This window comes from Bubalus kerabau, chromosome 1, assembly GCF_029407905.1.
Source record: "Bubalus kerabau isolate K-KA32 ecotype Philippines breed swamp buffalo chromosome 1, PCC_UOA_SB_1v2, whole genome shotgun sequence".
NCBI classification, from domain to species: Eukaryota; Metazoa; Chordata; class Mammalia; order Artiodactyla; family Bovidae; genus Bubalus; species Bubalus kerabau.
In genome coordinates, this window is record NC_073624.1 from 146,318,965 (window position 1) to 146,338,580 (window position 19,616).

Below are 19,616 nucleotides of genomic sequence, written 5' to 3' on the forward strand. Positions count from 1 at the left end.
GGCAACTATAGGGTGCATTAGTTCTACATACGTAAGAGAAAAGTAGAAGAAATCTGTCAGAGGTGGAGTTATTTTCAATGACCTTCTCTTCCTTTTATCCTTTTTTTCTTTCATTTCACAATTTGTATGGAAATACGAAAAACCTCGAATAGCCAAAGCGATCTTGAGAAAGAAGAATGAAACTGGAGGAATCAACCTACCTGACTTCAGGCTCTACTACAAAGCCACAGTTATCAAGACAGTATGGTACTGGCACAAAGACAGAAATATAGATCAATGTAACAAAATAGAAAGCCCAGAGATAAATCCACGCACATATGGACATCTTATCTTTGACAAAGGAGGCAAGAATATACAATGGATTAAAGACAATCTCTTTAACAAGTGGTGCTGGGAAATCTGGTCAACCACTTGTAAAAGAATGAAACTAGAACACTTTCTAACACCATACACAAAAATCAACTCAAAATGGATTAAAGATCTCAACGTAAGACCAGAAACTATAAAACTCCTAGAGGAGAACATAGGCAAAACACTCTCTGACATACATCACAGCAGGATCCTCTATGACCCACCTCCCAGAATATTGGAAATAAAAGCAAAAATAAACAAATGGGACCTAATTAACCTTAAAAGCTTCTGCACATCAAAGGAAACTATTATCAAGGTGAAAAGACAGCCTTCAGAATGGGAGAAGATAATAGCAAATGAAGCAACTGACAAACAACTAATCTCGAGAATATACAAGCAACTCCTACAGCTCAACTCCAGAAAAATAAATGACCCAATCAAAAAATGGGCCAAAGAACTAAATAGACATTTCTCCAAAGAAGACATACAGATGGCTAACAAACACATGAAAAGATGCTCAACATCACTCATTATCAGAGAAATGCAAATCAAAACCACTATGAGGTACCATTTCACACCAGTCAGAATGGCTGCGATCCAAAAGTCTACAAGCAATAAATGCTGGAGAGGGTGTGGAGAAAAGGGAACCCTCTTACACTGTTGGTGGGAATGCAAACTAGTACAGCCACTGTGGAGAACAGTGTGGAGATTCCTTAAAAAACTGGAAATAGAACTGCCTTATGATCCAGCAATCCCACTGCTGGGCATACACACTGAGGAAACCAGAAGGGAAAGAGACACGTGTACCCCAGTGTTCATCGCAGCACTGTTTATAATAGCCAGGACATGGAAGCAACCTAGATGTCCATCAGCAGATGAATGGATAAGAAAGCAGTGGTACATATACACAATGGAGTATTACTCAGCCATTAAAAAGAATACATTTGAATCAGTTCTAATGAGGTGGATGAAACTGGAGCCTATTATACAGAGTGAAGTAAGCCAGAAAGAAAAACACCAATACATTCTAATATATACTAACTAATATAAACACCAATATATACTAACGCATATATATGGAATTTAGAAAGATGGTAACAATAAACCCTGTGTACGAGACAGCAAAAGAGACACTGATGTATAGAACAGTCTTATGGACTCTGTGGGAGAGGGAGAGGGTGGGAAGATTTGGGAGAATGGCATTGAAACATGTAAAATATCATGTATGAAGTGAGTTGCCAGTCCAGGTTCGATGCACGATACTGGATGCTTGGGGCTGGTGCACTGGGACGACCCAGAGGGATGGTATGGGGAGGGAGGAGGGAGGAGGGTTCAGGATGGGGAACACATGTATACCTGTGGCGGATTCATTTTGATATTTGGCAAAACTAATACAATTATGTAAAGTTTAAAAATAAAATAAAATTAAAAAAAAAAAAAAAACATATAGAAGGAGGGCCAAGAGAAGATTTGCACTAAAGATACGGGATTGAAAGCCAGCATACATATGGTAGGTAATTCAAACCAAGGAGGTGAACAGAATGATATAGAGGGACATTCACAGTGAGATGTCCATGAATAAAATCTTAGAAAATATTATCACTTATGAGTAATATGGGCATGTTGGGTAGATGAAAGAGTAGGACCTTAAAAAGAGACTGAGATGATGGCCATACAACACAGATCAAATGATCAACAGTCAAAAGGGATACTTTCAAATAAATTTGTTTCAATGCCCTACAAATGAACTTATCCTACCAAACACAATTGTAATACCTACATTATAGATATGTTGACTCTCTTTTTCTATGTATTTGATTTCATTCAACAAGTATTTCTGAACACATTTCCCCTGAATTTCTACCAAGAACTAGATATTGTGAGAAATGTCAAGTTGGAAACACAGGATTCCTGATAATCTAATGGAGGAGACAGTGCCATTAAATATTATAATAAAGGAAAATCAAGAGACTGACAGGAATGTCAAGAAGATAAAACGGTTCAGAATTGTATTTTAAAGATAAGTTAAATTAAAAGAACCAAGACTTCTCGATGGGATTTGACCACTAGATTACTAAGTTTTAGGGGAAAGTGGGAACAGGAACCCTATTGCTCTGGTTGGATGAGTGAATGGGAGCGAAGACGTGGAGACAGAATAAACTCCTGTTTCTAGTAATTTGATTGTCACATAAAGAAATAAGACTTGGTATTAACTACATTGAGACAGGTTTAAAGAGGGATTGTTTCTCATATAAAAGACTTTGATGTGTGTTCTTATCTACAAATAAACTCGGAAAGTCAGACTGAGATTATCCTCCTATGCTTTAAAAAATTACATTTTGATGTATTACCATATAAAAATTAATAGTAATACAAATAACTGTTGTCTTAGATTGTGCCAATTTTTGTAAATACTTGAATAATTACAGGAATCTTCTTCCAGGACGGATGTATTTGCTCTGGTCTGCATCTTTCCTCAGTGGTGCCACATTGTCTTCCTTCATTTTAAAGATATTTACTCCCCTGTCCTTTTATTATTATTGTTTCTTCAAGTTTCCAACTAATTTCCCCTGCTACTCATTCCATCCAGCACCTCATATACAAATATTAAAATATCCTTAGAGTTGTGGTTTGATGTATAGCTGATTTACTATTAATTAAATAATAAATTCTTTGATTAATTTTTTTAGACTAAACCAAATTTGTTGTTGTTCAGTGACTTAGTCATGTCTGACTTTTGGCCACCACATGGACTGCCGCAGCCCAGGTTTCCCTATCCCTCGCCATCTCCCGGAGTTTGCTCAAACTCACATCCACTGAGTCAGTGATGCCATCCAATCATCTTGTCTTCTGTTGTTCCCTTCTCCTTCTGCAATCAATCCTTCCCAGCATCAGGGGCTTTTCCAATGAGTCAACTCTATGCATCAGGTGGCCAGAGTATTGGAGCTTCAGCATCCATCTTTCTAATGAATATTCAGGGTTGATTTCCTTTACAACTGACTGGTTTGTTCTACTTGCAGTCCAAGGGACTCTCAAGAGTCTTCTCCAACACCACAGTTCAAAAGCATCAATTCTTCAATGTTCAGCTTTCTTTATGGTCCAACATCTCACATGACTACTGGAAAAACTATAGCTTTGACTCTACAGACCTTTGTTGGCAAAGTATGTCTCTGCTTCTTAATACACTATCTAGGTTTGTCACAACTTTTCTTCCAAGGAGCAAGAGTTTTAACTTCATGGCTGCAGTCACTATCTGCAGTGATTTTGGGCCCCAGGATAATAAAGTCTGTCACTGTTTTCATTGTTGCCCCATCTATTTGCCATGAAGTAATGGGACTGGATGCCATGATCTTAGTTTTTTGAATGTTGAGTTTTAAGCCAGCTTTTTCACTCTCCTCTTTCATTTTCATCAAGTGGCTGTTAGTTCCTCTTCGCTTTCTGCCATAAGGGTGGTGTCATCTGCATAACTGAGGTTACTGATATTTCTTCCTGCAATCTTGACTCTAACTTGTGTTTCATCCAGCCCAGCATTTCACATGATGTACTCTGCATATAAGTTAAATAAGCAGCATGACAATATACAGCCTTGATGTGCTCCTTTTCCAATTTGGAACCTGTCCATCGTTCCATGTCCGGTTCTGTTACTTCAGAACACATTTTTTGCTTTTTTTCTAAGTCATGTTGCTAACCACATAATATGATAAATGAGAAAAAGGGTACCACATATTATATTCAGTAGGACAAGACAGAAGAACTGGAAAATATGCTTTCAAATAAGTTCTGTGCCAATGTTTTCATGATTATGTTGGAAAATGGCTAAAATTACCTGATACAAGATATTACCATGCATAATGAGCAAAACGAAACTTCAGTATTTGTATTTTCATTCAATGTAACAAATTCATTTTGAGTTATATATCTAAGTGCAAAGCACCATTTGAGGCAATTTGGGGAATACTAGAATGACTGAGATGGGGTAACTTAGGGAGGAAGTGAGACAGAGATTGATGAGTATCTTACAGGAAGTGCAAACAAATAAAAAACAATTGACTGTCATGGTTAAGGAGGTTTCTATAAGGATGTGACATATATAATTCATTTTAAAAACTGATTAGGATATTAAGAGTTGGAGCTGGCAAACATCATATTCTAGGAATAGAGATTATCACGAGCAAAGAAAATAGATCCTCCCGAATCACAAGCATCTGATGTGACTGGAATATGTTGCTAAAGATTGAAATAGGATTTCCTTAGGCAGAACGGAAATAGTGAAAGGTTTTTGAGGTAAAAAGAACAAAATTCAGACTGAAAGATTAAAAGATGACAGAAGGAAATGGCCAGAAAATGGTGATTTGTGTTAGACGTGAGAGATACCCTTAAGGTATAGCATGTAGTCAGCAGGCGGGGGATATCTTTTTTGAAAGCACCTTCACCCCACGCAAACAACAAACAGCACAATTAATGCAACCGACCCACCCTTTTCTCACCAGATCATCTCTCATACTAATTTCTGATCATTTACCCTCACATTCATAGCTATGATTACAGACTACATTAGAGGCCTTTGGTGCTTTACATCTCATCCACTGGACCAGTCTCTGATTCCAGCTGTTATTCCTGGGGCCAGTTCTATGTCCTCCAAAGATATCCCACCTCAAGTGCATTCCATGCTTCATTTTGTTATTCCTTCTCAGGGCCTGCTCCAAGTCTCTAGGAGATTCTCAGGTCAAGCACAAATAGCCTGCAAGTTCTGGAAACTCAACAGTACTAGAAATGACCCTCATCCAATGGGGATGGGAGCTACTGGATAAAATTCTCAGCTTCCATCTACTGGTCAGACAATTCTAGGAGACATTCTGTCCCTTCTCAGACATCCTTAAGCAACTGATGCCTATAGTGACAACCTCAATAATATATTGGTTCCTCCTTTCCTGCCTGTTCTTTTATGCTTGAGGTTCTTTTACACTTGCTGCTAGTAATTACCTCTCAAATACATGACCTGAATAAAGGCCTCAGTCTTTGGATCTGCTTTCAGGAGAATCCAATACAAAGTAGACTCATGCATCTGGTGTTAGTGCTGTTTGCTCACATAGCAAGTAACAGACTCTGATGTCTTACATAACTGCCCATTGATGATCACACTTTGCCACTTTTTGCAAAACACTCAGTTTAATTCTGCCATCTCCTGTATTATGGCTAGCTGTGAAAGAGGACGTGAGATAAAACTATAAATGAACATGGGACAAGCTATGGAAGACACTGAAAGCTATGATAAGAAATTTCCTTTATATGTTCTGACATATTTATATGGAGTTTTTTCATTGAAATTGTACAGTCATCAATATCCATGTGTAATAACTAAGTAGGATCTATCTTGTTTATTTCTATACTATTTTCCTGCCAAGTGAAACAATTCATTCCTTTCATTTAGGTGAAAAAACTTTAAAGAAGAATCCAACAGGCCAGTGTGAAAATAGGACAATCTTAGAAGCCACAGCACTTAAATATGAAGTTAGTGAGAGGACAATAGGAGTTAGTTTTCAGTAAATATCTGTTTGTGGTCAGAAATGAAACCTGCCAGGTACAAAACTAAATTGAGGGGTTTTCTACCTTTTCTCACTACAGTTTAATAAAAGGCTTTGAGACATCAATTTTTCTATTTCCCACTGATGTAAATGGTATGAGATGTCAAATAAAATACTATATTTCTCTACAGTGGAAACCCAAAAGTGGGAGCTATGCCTTAAAACTGTAAGAAAACCCTGCACACACTCACAGCCCTACCAAATAAGGGATGAGAAAAATTGTGAGTAGAAGAGGATTGAAAAGAAAAGAAAGTGTTTTAGAAAAGAATCATCCTCAGGAAACCATAAAACTTATATTTGTGTACATGAATGTCATTTTAAGTCAAGTAGCAAAATATGACTTTCAAACTCAATTAACATAGGAACTATGTTATATAATAATAATGCAATAATTAATTCAGCATATACACTCTGTGTCAGCTTAATGAGATGTGTATCTTATGGATACTTATTATTTGATGAAGAGAATGATAAGGAGGAGGTATAAGAACCTACATATATTTTTATGAGTAGGCCCTGGTACTCCCAACAAAATTCTAAGAGAGATGGGAATACCAGACCACTTGATCTGTCTCCTGAGAAATCCGTATGCAGGTCAAGAAGCAACAGTAAGAACCAGACATGGAACAACAGACTGGTTCCAAACTGGGAAAGGAGTACATCAAGGCTGTATATTGTCACCCTGCTTATTTAATTTATATGCAGAGTACATCATGAGAAATGCTGGGCTGGATGAAGCACAAACTGGAATCAAGATTTCTGGGAGAAATATTAATAACGTCCAATATGCAGATGACACCACCCTTATGGCAGAAAGTGAAGAGGAACTAAAGAGCCTCTTGATGAAAGTGAAAAAGGAAAATGAAACAGTCCGTTTAAAACTCAACATTCAGAAAACTAAGATCATGGCACCCGGTCCCATCACTTCATGGCAAATAGATGTGGAAACAATGGAAACAGTGACAGACTAACTTTTGGGGTCCAAAATCACTGCAGATGGTGACTGCAGCCATGAAATTAAAAGATGCATGTTCCTTTTAAGAAAAGTTATGACCAACCTAGACAGAATATTAAAAAGCAGAGACATTACTTTGCCAACAAAGGTCCGTCTGTCAAAGCTATGGTTTTTTCCAGTAGTCATGTATGGATGTGAGAGTTGGACTATAAAGAAGCTGAGCACCAAAGAATTGATGCTTTTGAACTGTGGTTTTGAAGAAGACTCCTGAGAGTCCCTTGGACTGCAAGGAGATCCAACCAGTCCATCCTAAAGAAAATCAGTCCTGAATATTCATTGGAAGGACTGATGCTGACGCTGAAACTCCAATACTTTGGCCACCTGATGCAAAAAAACTGACTCATTGCAAAAAATCCTGATGCAGGGAAAGATTGAGGGTAGTAGGAGAAGGGGACGACAGAGGATGAGATGGTTGGATGGCATCACCGACTCTGTGGACATGAGTTTGAGTAAGCTCTGGGAGTTGGTAATGGACAGGGAAGCCTGGTGTGCTGTAGTCCATGGGGTCACAAACAGTCAGAACAACTGAGTGACTGAGCTGAACTGAACTCCCAACAAGGAGAAGAGATGACTATAGCAGTTCAACAATTCAGCAACTATAGAATCAATCAAACTGTTTTGTTTGTTTTCACTAGAACCCTATTTTATTCGACATATCTTGTCTTTATTTTTGCATTAATGAAACAATTATTTCTCAATATATTAATACATGAAAAAATAATCCACCTTTGGTGAAATCCAGTATCTGTTTCACTCTGCACAATTCAGTAGAAGTGGAATACATTTGATTTAGTTTTTTTAATGAAGTAAAGAAGGTTTAAAAAAAACTTCCTTATATAGAATTTCAATATGTATGCAGTGCTCAAATAAATGAGAAAAGAAATTAAAAGAAGAAGAAAATTGAAATGTATAACATGTAAAATACATACTAAGGAAGAAAAAATATTATAATAGTAAATCAGTGTATTACGTACTAAAAGTTCTGACAATGAAAAGGCCATTATCCCTGGCCCCTGAAAGAGTGGTCACAAATTTGGTCTGGGATTAGATGGACGTGGGCTGAAACCTCAGCTCTACTGTTTGCTGGGTAAACTGACTCACCTGAGGGATTGAGATAGTAATGCTATGGCATTGTTTATTTTTTCAGGGATAAATCCAATAATGTAAGTACTATAGTGGCTAGAGAGCTATGGAAAGCATTTGCTAAATGAGACATGCTGTTATAACTATCATTTTAAGGATTCAAAATCCATTGTGAAGAAAAAGCCACTAAATAAGAGAAACACAAACAGAATATGGTTATTGCTTTAAAACAACTATCAATGCTATAAGCACTCCAGGAAGAAAAAAAGAGGAATTCTAGCTGATAAAAATGGCAAAGGTTTCATGGCAGAAATAGCATTTATATTAGTTTTAAACATTCTCAATCAATTAGCAGTTTTGTAGGGAATAAGCAGAACAAGTCAGGCACCCAGTTAAACAATCCATATTTACATAGATGTGTATGTGTCTGTAGGTAGAAATGGAAGTGGTGGGAAATTTGGTGATGAGTAAGTACACCATCCAGAGAAAAGGTTAATGTGCTGGTATGGTGAGGAGGAAAAACTAAGGAAGAAAGCAAAAGGAGAAGGAACACTAAGAATTATGAGAATTAAATTGGGGCCACATTACAGAGAAGCTAAAACACAATGCCTATGACTTTTTTCTTTGTTCTCTAGTACAATAGCCAATGAAGTCACAGAGCAAGAAAAGACAAATTATTTATTTGAAACAAAACAACAATAAGTCACATGTAAGACATTTATCTATGTTACCCCAAAATGTATACTCTGCTTCTTCCCAGCTATGTCTAAGCAATCTATCTCATTCATTGCAGATGACATTGATTCTCTGAGCTAAAATGTTTCTGTATCGTCAATGGACAGGTTATGGGTAAACAAATGAATTCAGATGAATCAGCAGAGAGATGGGCTTAATTTTTTTTAAACTAAAAACAAACAAACAAACAAAAACCCACAGACCTAGAACAAGAATATTAAATATTCTGAAGAAAAACATTATAAGGGTAGGGGCTTTCTCCTTCCTGTGTGAAAAGTATATAGAAGATGCTTAAAACTAACTGCTTAACAAATTTTGCAAGAAGAAGAGGTGGAGATGACTCATGTTGCTTAGCTTTTATTACTGCCACAAGCATAAACATCATGATGGAAAATGAAGTTCTTTGGAAGGGAAGCAAGGATACAGAGAAAAAATCATACAACTGCCTCAACTCACATTGAAGACCATGAATGTCTCCAAAGACAGCTCCTAACAATTCCATCTTCCTATATACACACTCCACTTTTCCCATAGAGGATGTTTTTGCTTGTCCCTGATGACCTAGAACATAATTTGTAGTATTCTGATCAATAGAATGTGGAGGAAACAATATCCTGGTGACTTTTGAGCTCAGGCATTAAGAGGGCCTGCAACTTCCATCTTTCTTCTCTTGGATCCTTGAACCAATATGTAAGAAATCCAGACTTCCCTGCTAGAGAGAGAAGCCACATGAATGGGGACTTAGGAGATCAGACACCACATGGAGAGAGGGAAAAAGAAGAAGCACTGATGTCTCAAATACTGAGCCCTGAATCCAGAAATCATTTTAACTACCAGTACATGGGAGACTGCAAGGGAAAATGCTATAGAAATGGACCCCCTGACATTCCCACCCAGCCAACCCATGGAATCATGAAACAATAAAGTGGCTGCTATTATTCGTGGTGCTTTGTTAAACAGCAATATTAACCAAAATAATAATAATAATAAGATGTGGACCTGTGAAACCACAGGAAATTTTCATAACTCTGAGACATAGCAGGTCTCTATTAGCCTACTATTACATCCTCTTACTATGAAGTATTAATAACCCCCATGCTCTTTCCCTATCTCACTGATGATGTGGGGTTGAAATCAAAGTATGATTTTGAGACACAATATAAGATTGCTGGTTAAATTTGAATTTCAGATAAACACAGCTTTTTAAAAATATATATATAATTATGTTCCCATGCAATATTTGTTTGCTGTTAATCTGAAATTCAAATTTAACTGGGCATCCTGTACTTTGATTTGCTAAATCTGGTAATCCTACACACAAAGGATTGCTTTATCTTAACTTTTTTTTTTTTAAGAGAAATAATGATTCCAAAAGCTTTGGAGGTATAAATGTACATCAATTCTTTGTGCATAATGTTATTGAAGGCAGTCCAGAGATACCGGAATGAAAGACACAGTTGTTAATAGCTCATAGTAACAACTTTTTCAAGTTCTGGGAAGAGCAGATGGGGTAGAAATGAAGGTAGAGAATGAAAATTACACAACTAACCAGGAGGATAGTCGTGGGGTGTGAGAATTCCTGACTTGGTTGTAGGTTATGGCTGCGTATTGGTTCGGTGCTCCTTCCTCAGGAAGGTTGCCTCACCATAATAGCCTGCTTTCTCATCTGCATCTTAAGACAAGTTGTGCTAAATTCCTTTCAGCTCTTAAACACTCCATGATTTTAAGTGCTGATAGTAGAAAAAGGATTTGCATTCAGGTCAAAAAGTTGAAAAACTGGAATTTCCCCAGCCTTCAAAATTGTGCTTTTTACAGAGCAAATATTACCTGGTTGAGGTAATATTAACAAATATTAACAAATCCCTATTTGTTCTATTTCCAAATTGTTCAGGCCATTTTACTAAATCTTCCCCAACTAAACCAAAATAATATATTGCATTGAAAGCTTATGGGTGAAAAGTTTTTACCCTTCTTTTATAAGTTAATGGTGACCAAGTTAAAGCTGTATGTGCAAAAGAACTCCAGTTATTAAGTAGTGGAAAGGAACAGAAAGCAAAAGTCTTTAAAAATAGCTAAGTCTTCATATTTCTGGAGGAAAAAAAATATAACTTGTGGCATAATACTAGACTTCTGTTATACTTAATAAATCCTTTCTAATCCTATGTTCCTGATAACCTAAGGTTAAAAGGAGCCTTAGACAGGAATTAATTTCTGAAGCATCCTGAAGGGTTAGAAGGAGAAATTGGCAGGGTCTCCAAATGACTAGCTGTTTCCTCTAAGCATTTGGATAATAAACTCAGTTTTTAATCTAATATAATCAATTTACCAACAGTCTCTAAAAATTTACTATGTACCAGGCACTTGGAGGCATTTCATTTCAACCTCATAGCCCTATCATGTATTATTAATTCCATTTTCTGGGTCTGGAGAGGCTTAGAAAGGTGAAATCTGTTCCTGAGATCTCATAACTGATGATAGCAGGGCCAGTATTTGAATGTAACCCTGCCTGATATTGTCACTTTTTCTACTTTATGTTTGCCACAAAAATGGGTGAGTTACATAAATGTGGAAAGTATATATTCACTGTTCTTGCTCTGTGTTCTAAATTAATTTAAAAAGGAAAAAAAAAAAAAAAGGTTCCTTCTACTTGGTGTTTGTCTCCATATCTTTCTCTTCACTCACCTGTCTGCGAAGGTCTCTTGTCTTCTTACACATGTTTTCTATTGCCATATTGAGGGTATTACTCCTTTCCTTTTTTCCAGTCTGCAAGGGAGAAAAAAAAATGGCATAAGCAATGGTATTGAATTACTCTTTATCACTTAGCAATCTGCTTTCTAAATTTCCTGAAAATAACAGCTTGAACATTCAAGAATAGGTCTCGAAACTGCTATGATACTGCTATGATTCATGAGTACTTCACTTAAGAGTAAGTTTGAATGGTGATTAAAGTTCACATTATTTTCTTCTTTAAGCTTCTGTAATATTTTTGATATAGGCTTGGGCTGCATTCAGTGTGGCAGTAGGCAGAGCATTATCTCCAAGAAACTATGATCTTCATTCTTAACAAGTCGACTCTTTAACTGCAAAGCATGCAATTAGCTTAAAAGCATTAGATGCCCAATTTGTCAACTTCTGTGGGAGTTTCTGAAGTCATTTTCATGGTGTATTGTGTAAGTTATGCAGAGCCATATTGGAGTTTTGCTAAACACTAAATAAAATATGCAGTGCAAATTCATACAATTTGCAAAAGTTGACCACAAATTTAGCTGACAATATTCCAAGAACAAAGTGTTTCAAGTGAAAACTGGACGCCGTTTTTGGCTCTTTGGGATAATTTGTGCAACACCTTCTTCTCCTTTAAGCAGAACAGTTCTATTATATCCTTAACCTAAATCTTTAGGCTATTAAGCACATAGAGAGTCACCTTGGTTGGTATTTTCTACATATTACTTTTGTGGGAGACAACTGAATTGAATCTAATCATACTTTTCTAGTGATATCTTATATAAAAGAGATTGAAAAAAATCATTATGTGATTCACCTCTAGGAATATTGCTACTATTTAAAATTACAAACTGAAAGAGCTCTTGACAGGAGACCTTGAAAAGCCGGAAAGCAAGTTTAAGCAGCTGATAACTGAAGGAGTTTACATCATGAATGGTATGAAAGGGCATTGAGAGAAGGCACAGAACATTAGGCAATGTGCCATACACTGCTCCCAATGACTGAACTCATATATGAATCCATATCTCCAAGTGGAAAGACTCCTTTATAAGAAGTTCAAAACCATCTATACTCTACCCATATCTGTGTTTTTAGTCCAATCTTCTGCCACATCATTTTATGTACTATTTTTTACAGAAACAATATTTCTATACATTTCTCTCTCTTCTCCCAAGTTCTTACATATATCTTTGATTGCAGCAAGTGTCTCCCCAAATCATTTTCTATTAAAATCCTACCTGTTTCATAATGGTTTCCACTCAGAGTTACCCCCCAACACCTGTGCTCAAAAGTAAGCCCTCACCTCTCCTTGTTCTGATAAAATGTTCTGATAGCATTTTAAAAACTTCCCAAAATGCTCATTTTGTTTCTGTACAGGTCAATCACCTTTACAATAATGTTAGAATCTTGATGTTGGCAAGTATATCTTTTTTTTTTTAATTCCTAAAAGTAATTTGTATAGAATTTATTAAATAGTATTGGCTAATTTATAAATAAACAACTTGATTCAAAACACAACATAGTTTTTTTAAGGACCTACTATAACAGATTTTAGCATCTGATCATCAAGGCACAACTAAAATCCTCTGTTAACCAAGGTACCCATGTAAACCTCAAGTAGATCTAGTTTTGCTCAGCAGTAACATTACTGATATTTATGATTCAAAAGCACCATCATTTAAGCCCCTTCAGTACACAGAAAGTTCTGGGGCATCCACAGACCAGCCTACTAAATTCCAGTAACAATGCTCAGGCTCTATGATAGCCAACAATTGACCCCACACATCTCCAGATACCTCATGGGGGAAACACAGCAGAGGGTTACTAAGTCCTTTACCACATTTTCTTTTTGAGAGTGAGTATGCAGTGCATGCATGATGGAAACTGTCTCCAATGAATGAAGTGGGGAAAGGAAGAAGGGAGAAGTAGGAGAGATAAATAAAATTCTAAAGGTCAGAGCAATAAGGCCACGGTGGCAATTACTTGGATTGCCACCAGTACAGTAAGCTATAAGACAGTTTCAATTTTACCTAAAGAATCTATCCCTTATCCTCTAGTTTAATGCAATGCTAGCTCTTGATTATCTCTTTCCACTTCACAAAAGCAGAGACTGTCAATCAGAGGAAGGAATAGGACAGACCAAGAGACACCTCCCACCCCCAACACACACAGGCATCAGGAATAACACGAAAGATTTCTGTGGTGTTGGTCAAAAAAACTCACTAGTTTCTGTGATATGATTCATCAGAACAACTAAAAGATGTCAAATTTCTCAGAGTTAACAGCAACGACATAGAAAACTTTCATACAGGATGACAGTGGGTGACAGCATAAGGAGATTAAATAAGGACTATAAAGATGATTTCCCAATTTCTCCTCAGAGTTTCACCTTAGTTTAAAAGGTTTAATTGGGTCAAAGACATTTTGTTCTCCAGATAATAAAAAACAGTCACTACAATTTCAAGAAATATAAAGCTTTCCTTTCTCTCATCCCTGTGTTTCCATCCCCCTCCCCCACATTTCTTCTCTTTCACCCCCAGCTTTTTATTGGGTCCTTCCTCTGTTTATACAGATTTATTTGGCTCAGTCAAGCTATTTTATGCCTCTTTAATCCTTTTGCATGGCATAAAAATAAATAAAGCAAGAAGAAATAGCCCCATCCTACTTAAAAGCCCTCATTCCTTCTGTTTTCAAAGCCTCAACAAATCATCAAGCAATGAGCTGGGACTGAAGGTGAATTGTGTGTGCTGAGGTAAGGGACCGAAAGGGCAGGATATTAAAACATAATCACAGCTAACAGTCAAGAGCCTGCCTATATTCCCAATGCTCAGAAGAGAAGATGCCCCTCAAAGGAAGCTTTAACGGAACATTTAGGATCAGCACAGTCCTACTAATGGAAAAATGTACCACTTACAGTAAAAGGCGAGGAGAAAAACTCAGAAAACACAGCACAGATCAGCACTGTACAGGGAAAGCAATCATATTCTTCATCAGTAAATGCACTGCCAGGAAAGACTTTCTCAAAAAGAACAGTTTTGAGTACAGACTTCATTCAATGAAACTCCATTATTTTATTACTGAATATAATAATTTTATTATGAATATTATAACTTTGTGAATGCTATAATATGATTATTCATAATATTATGAATATTTTGACTGAGCAAAATAAATCTGGATAAACAGAGCAAGGACCCAATATAAAGTTGGGGTGCAAGAGAAGAAAGGTAGGGGAGGGGGATGGAAACACAGAAAAGAGAAAAGGGAAACCTGTCCCAATGTGATCTAGGCTTATAAATCTTAACTATGAGTCTTCCCGTGAATTCCGCTTAACCATTGCTCCCATACAACTACCGCAGTCAATTACACTCTCTCATGTGGTTCCCTAAAGCTACCTACATATTTGGAAAACATTGCTACATCAATAAACTCTCCTTGAATTATCTGAGTTTGAGTGTTTCATCTGTATCCTTTTGGGACTCTGGCTAGGGAGACCTTTTAACACTGGATTGTTCAATATGATAGCTAACAGTCATATGTGGCTATTCAAATTAAATAGTATTAAAAATTCAATTCTCTATTTAAATTGAACAATAGCCACATGTGTCTAGTGGCTTCTGTACTGTACAGCACAGATACCTATCTCTTATCTCATAAAATTGTATTCAACAGCACTGTTCCAAAATATACTTTTGTTTATTCAAGTGTATAATGAGTTCCTACTTTTTCACAATCACCTTTTATTTGAGAATAAAATAATGAGCAAGAAACAAACAAACAAAAAAACCCAACTCTTAAGATGTATAGCAAAGAAACTAGAGATCTAATTCTGTCCTCTTCTTTGTTCCAAAAATCTTCCCTCTACTCCCATTTCTCATGGAATTAAGAACAAACTTTCGATCACAGTGTTCAAAGTCCCACAGGATCTACTCCCATATTTACTCACCAAACATCAATAAGATACAATAATGAATCTTTTATTTTCTAGGCAATACACAATGACAGCTTGGGAACTCAGAGCAGGTGAGTTACAGATAGAACTTTATTTCAAATATACTAGTCTGGCTGGAATTTGAAGAATGTACTGATATTTGAGGAGATTAAGAATAGAGACATGCCAAATAATTAGATAGTTGCAGCAACAGTCCACAGAAGAGAAGAAAAGGGTGAAAATTAAAGCAGCAGCTGTCATGAAACTGAGCACGACCCTGTGGGGTACTGGGCATGGAAGCCGTCTGTGTCCCCCATTTCTCATTTGTAGGAAGCAGACTCACACTTCCATGAGTTCCAAACAGCAGATTCAAACAGATGCTAATCAAGGAAGGGAGGAGATACATAGACAAGGGAGGAGCAGACAAGAAACAGTCAGTCAGTTCAGTTCAATCACTCAGCCTAGTCCGACTCTTTTGACCCCATGGATTGTAGGATTGTAGCATGCCAGGCTTCCCTGTCCATCACCAACTCCCAGACCTTGCTCAAACTCATGTTCATTGAGTCGGTGATGCAATCCAACCATTTCATCCTCCATCGTCCCCTTCTCTTCCCACCTTCAATCTTCCCAGCAGCAGGGTCTTTTCCAATGAGTCAGTTCTTTGCATCAGGTGGCAGAAGTATTAGAGTTTCAGCTTCAGCATCAGTCCTTCCAATGAATATTCAGGGTTGATTTCCTTTAGGATGGACTGGTTGGAACTCCTTGCAGTCCAAGGGACTCTCAAGAGTCTTCTCCAACACCACAGTTCAAAAGCATCAATTCTTCAGTGATCAGCTTTCTTTATAGTACAATTCTTACATTCATACACGACTACTGGAAAAACCATAGCTTTGACTAGATGGCCCTTTGTCATCAAAGTAATGTCTCTGCTTTTTAATATGCTATCTAGGTTTGTCATAGCTTTTCTTCCAAGGAGCAAGAGTCTTTTAATTTCATGGCTACAGTCACCATCTGCAGTGATTTTGGAGCCCAAGAAAATAAAGGCTGTTACTGTTTCCATTGTTTCCCCATCTATTTGCCAGGAAGTAATGGACCAGATGCCATGATCTTAGTTTTGTCAATGTTGAGTTTTTAGCCAGCTTTTTCACTTTCCTCTTTCACTTTCATCAAGGGGCTGTTTAGTTCCTCTTTAGTTTCTGCCATAGGGTGCTGTCATCTGCATATCTGAAGTTATTAATATTTCTCCCAGAAATATTGATTTCAGCTTGTGCTTTCATCCAGGCTTGCATTTCACATGATGTACTCTGTATATAAGTTAAATACACAGGGTGACAATATACAGCCTTGACGTACTTTTCCAATTTGGAAACAGTCTGCTTTTCCATGTTTGGTTCTAACTGTTGCTTCTTGACCTGCATACAGATTTCTCAGGAGGCAGGTCAAGTGGTCTGGTATTCCCATTTCTTGAAGAATTTTCAAGTTTGTTGTCATCTACAGTCAGAAGCTTGGGCATAATCAATGAAGCAGAAGTAGATGCTTTTCTTAAGTTCTGTTGCTTTTTCTATGATCCAACAGATATTGGCAATTTTATCTATGGCTCCTCTGCCTTTTCTAAATCCATCTTGAACACCTGGAAGTTCACAGTTCAGGTACTGTTGAAGCCTGGCTTGAAGAATTTTGAGCATTACTTGTTAGCCTGTGAGATGAATGCAATTGTGCGGTAGTTTGAACATTCTTTGGCATTGCCTTTCTTTGAGATTGAAATGAAAGCTGACCTTTTCCAGCCCTTGGCCACTGCTGAGTTTTCCAAATGTGCTGGCATATTGAGTGCAGCACTTTCACAGCATCATCTTTTAGGATTTGAAATAGTTCAACTGGAATTCCATCACCTCCACTAGCTTTGTTCCTAGTGATGCTTCCTAAGGACCACTTGACTTCACATTCCAGGATGTCTGGCTCTAGGTGAGTGATCACACCATCATGGTCATGATTATCTAGGTCATGAAGATCTTTTTTCTAAAGTTCTTCTGTGTATTCTTGCCACCTCTTCTTAATATCTTCTGCTTCTGTTAGGTCCATACCATTTCTGTCCTTTATTGTGCCCATCTTTGCATGAAATGTTCCCTTTGTATCTCTAATTTTCTTGAAGAGATCTCTCATCTTTCCCACAAGAAACAATAGTGCAGTCCTGGGGCAGGGTCCTGGTTCCTCCTCAAGGGATAAGCATAATAGTATCTTTCAGGTCTGCAGAACTAAAACCCCCACCAAAGGAAAGATGTTCCAAGAGAATGTCACAGTTTGATAAGCTTGAGAAACTCATCAGGAGACCACCTGACGCCACATTAAAGGAGTGCAGGCCCTGACCACACGCTGACCCTCATCAGCAACTCTACCCTTGAACCATTGCTATAAAAGAAAGAAAAGAAAGAAAGTGAAGTTGTTCAGTTGTGTCCGACTCTTTGAGACCCTGTGGACTGTAACCTACCAGGCTCCTCTGTCCATGGGATTCTCCAGGCAAGAATACTGGAGTGGGTGCCATTTTAACACTTCACCAAACCCTTCAAGGTTGGGACACAATTTTGAGAGGCATGATCCTCCTGTGTTCCCCTCTGCCTGGCAAAGCAATAAAGATATTCTTTTCTATGTTACTCAAAACTCTGCTTCCAAGATTCAGTTCAGCACCAGTGCTCAAAGGCTGAGTTTTCAGTGCCAGTCAGGAAGAAGAAAATAGCCTTACGGACTCTGAATGAGTAACTTGGGCAGGATGATGCTGGCAGATGCTGGAAGGGAAACAGTATCTCTCACTAGACTGTACAGTCCTTGAGGGAGAGAAACTCTGTACATGTAATTGTCCCTCATATTACCTAGCACAGTGGTTGCACATAGTAAGATCTCAGAGGTTATTTTTTGAATAAATAGAGGAAAGATGGACTGATCCTTGGCAAATCCCATAATATTTCTAGACCTTAATTTCCACACTCATCAAATGAAGATTTGCCCCAAATTGTTCCCATATTCCAACTTTAAAATTCCATAAAAGGGCCATGTTATCTTTAAAAATTATAGAATATGCTACTGTTTGGTACAATTTCTTGCATAGACAGTTGTTTAAAATGTGTTGGAAAAATGTTTGCACAGTATAAATCTGCAGTGGTACAAATAAAAGAAGACATTTGAAATAGGAAGACCATGATGCTGACCTCACAAATACTAGGAAGTCTCAAATATTAAGGGATGAGGTTAAATGCAAATGAAAAGTTATCTAACTCATAGTCAAAAGAAAATTTTATTTGTGCAGACAGAAAACCTATACAGAGTTTAAAAACCAAGAAAAATTTGTTGTTATTATTTTGTTATATTTTCTATTTTCTTTTAAATGTATGCCATTTTATTCAACCTTTTAAAATGATACATTTCCCTTTAAATGGGAAATCTTTATTTCATGGTAAAGATGAATTTTGATGCCCTTAAATTAGTTCCTCTCTACAGAAATAGCTTTAAAATATTTTATGCTTAACACATAGCAGAGGCACAGATTCTAGTTCACATTTTGGGGGCATGAAAGACATACAAATAGACAAACATAAAACCTGAATTATCTTCTAGATTGCCAGTGTACTGAATGGCATGGCAGAAAAACATCCTAAAATGGTATCCTAAAAAATCTTTCTGAAGCAAGGTTTGTGCTATGAAAATGAAATTAGAACAAACAAAAAATTAACTCTCAGGCTTGAAATGAGGTTTTTAAAAATAACTTTATAAGAACCAAATGACTTAGCTATCAAGGGAAACAGTCTGAAGATTGCAAGTGTCTTGAACTTTCATAGTGTTTGGGAAAGTAGGATGCCACCCCAGGTAGCTGCCTGCTGGGGTGGAACTGGGAGGCAGTGAGGGGGAACCAACTATGTCAAATATCTGCCACAGCTAAGGATTTTACACGCATCTTCTCAGATGCCGTTCACAGTCATTCTTCACACATTTGCACATGAAGATACTGACGCTCAGTAAGGTTAAATACTTACCCCACCAGGAGGAAGCATAGCACATGTTAGGATCAAATTGACTTGAGTCTAACCTCAGACTTTATCTACCACACTTGAATGAGCAGTAACTTAAACCCAAATTAATATTTTATATAAATTTATACCTTAAAAATAATTAGAGGAGTAGTGTAGAAGTTTATAGAGTCGGT

General features: G+C 37.2%; 1 protein-coding gene across 20 annotated transcripts in view; it reads right to left on the reverse strand.

Annotated features, from left to right (window-relative positions):
* The window catches only part of CTNNA3 (catenin alpha 3), a 1,911,430-nt gene that overhangs the window by 896,788 nt on the left and 995,026 nt on the right, over positions 1-19,616 (reverse strand). For all 20 annotated transcript variants that reach the window (XM_055590589.1, XM_055590598.1, XM_055590586.1 and 17 more), the window contains one exon: positions 11,452-11,532. In XM_055590589.1, coding sequence (XP_055446564.1) covers positions 11,452-11,532 — 81 coding nt within the window. The remainder of the gene's footprint in view (positions 1-11,451; positions 11,533-19,616) is intronic.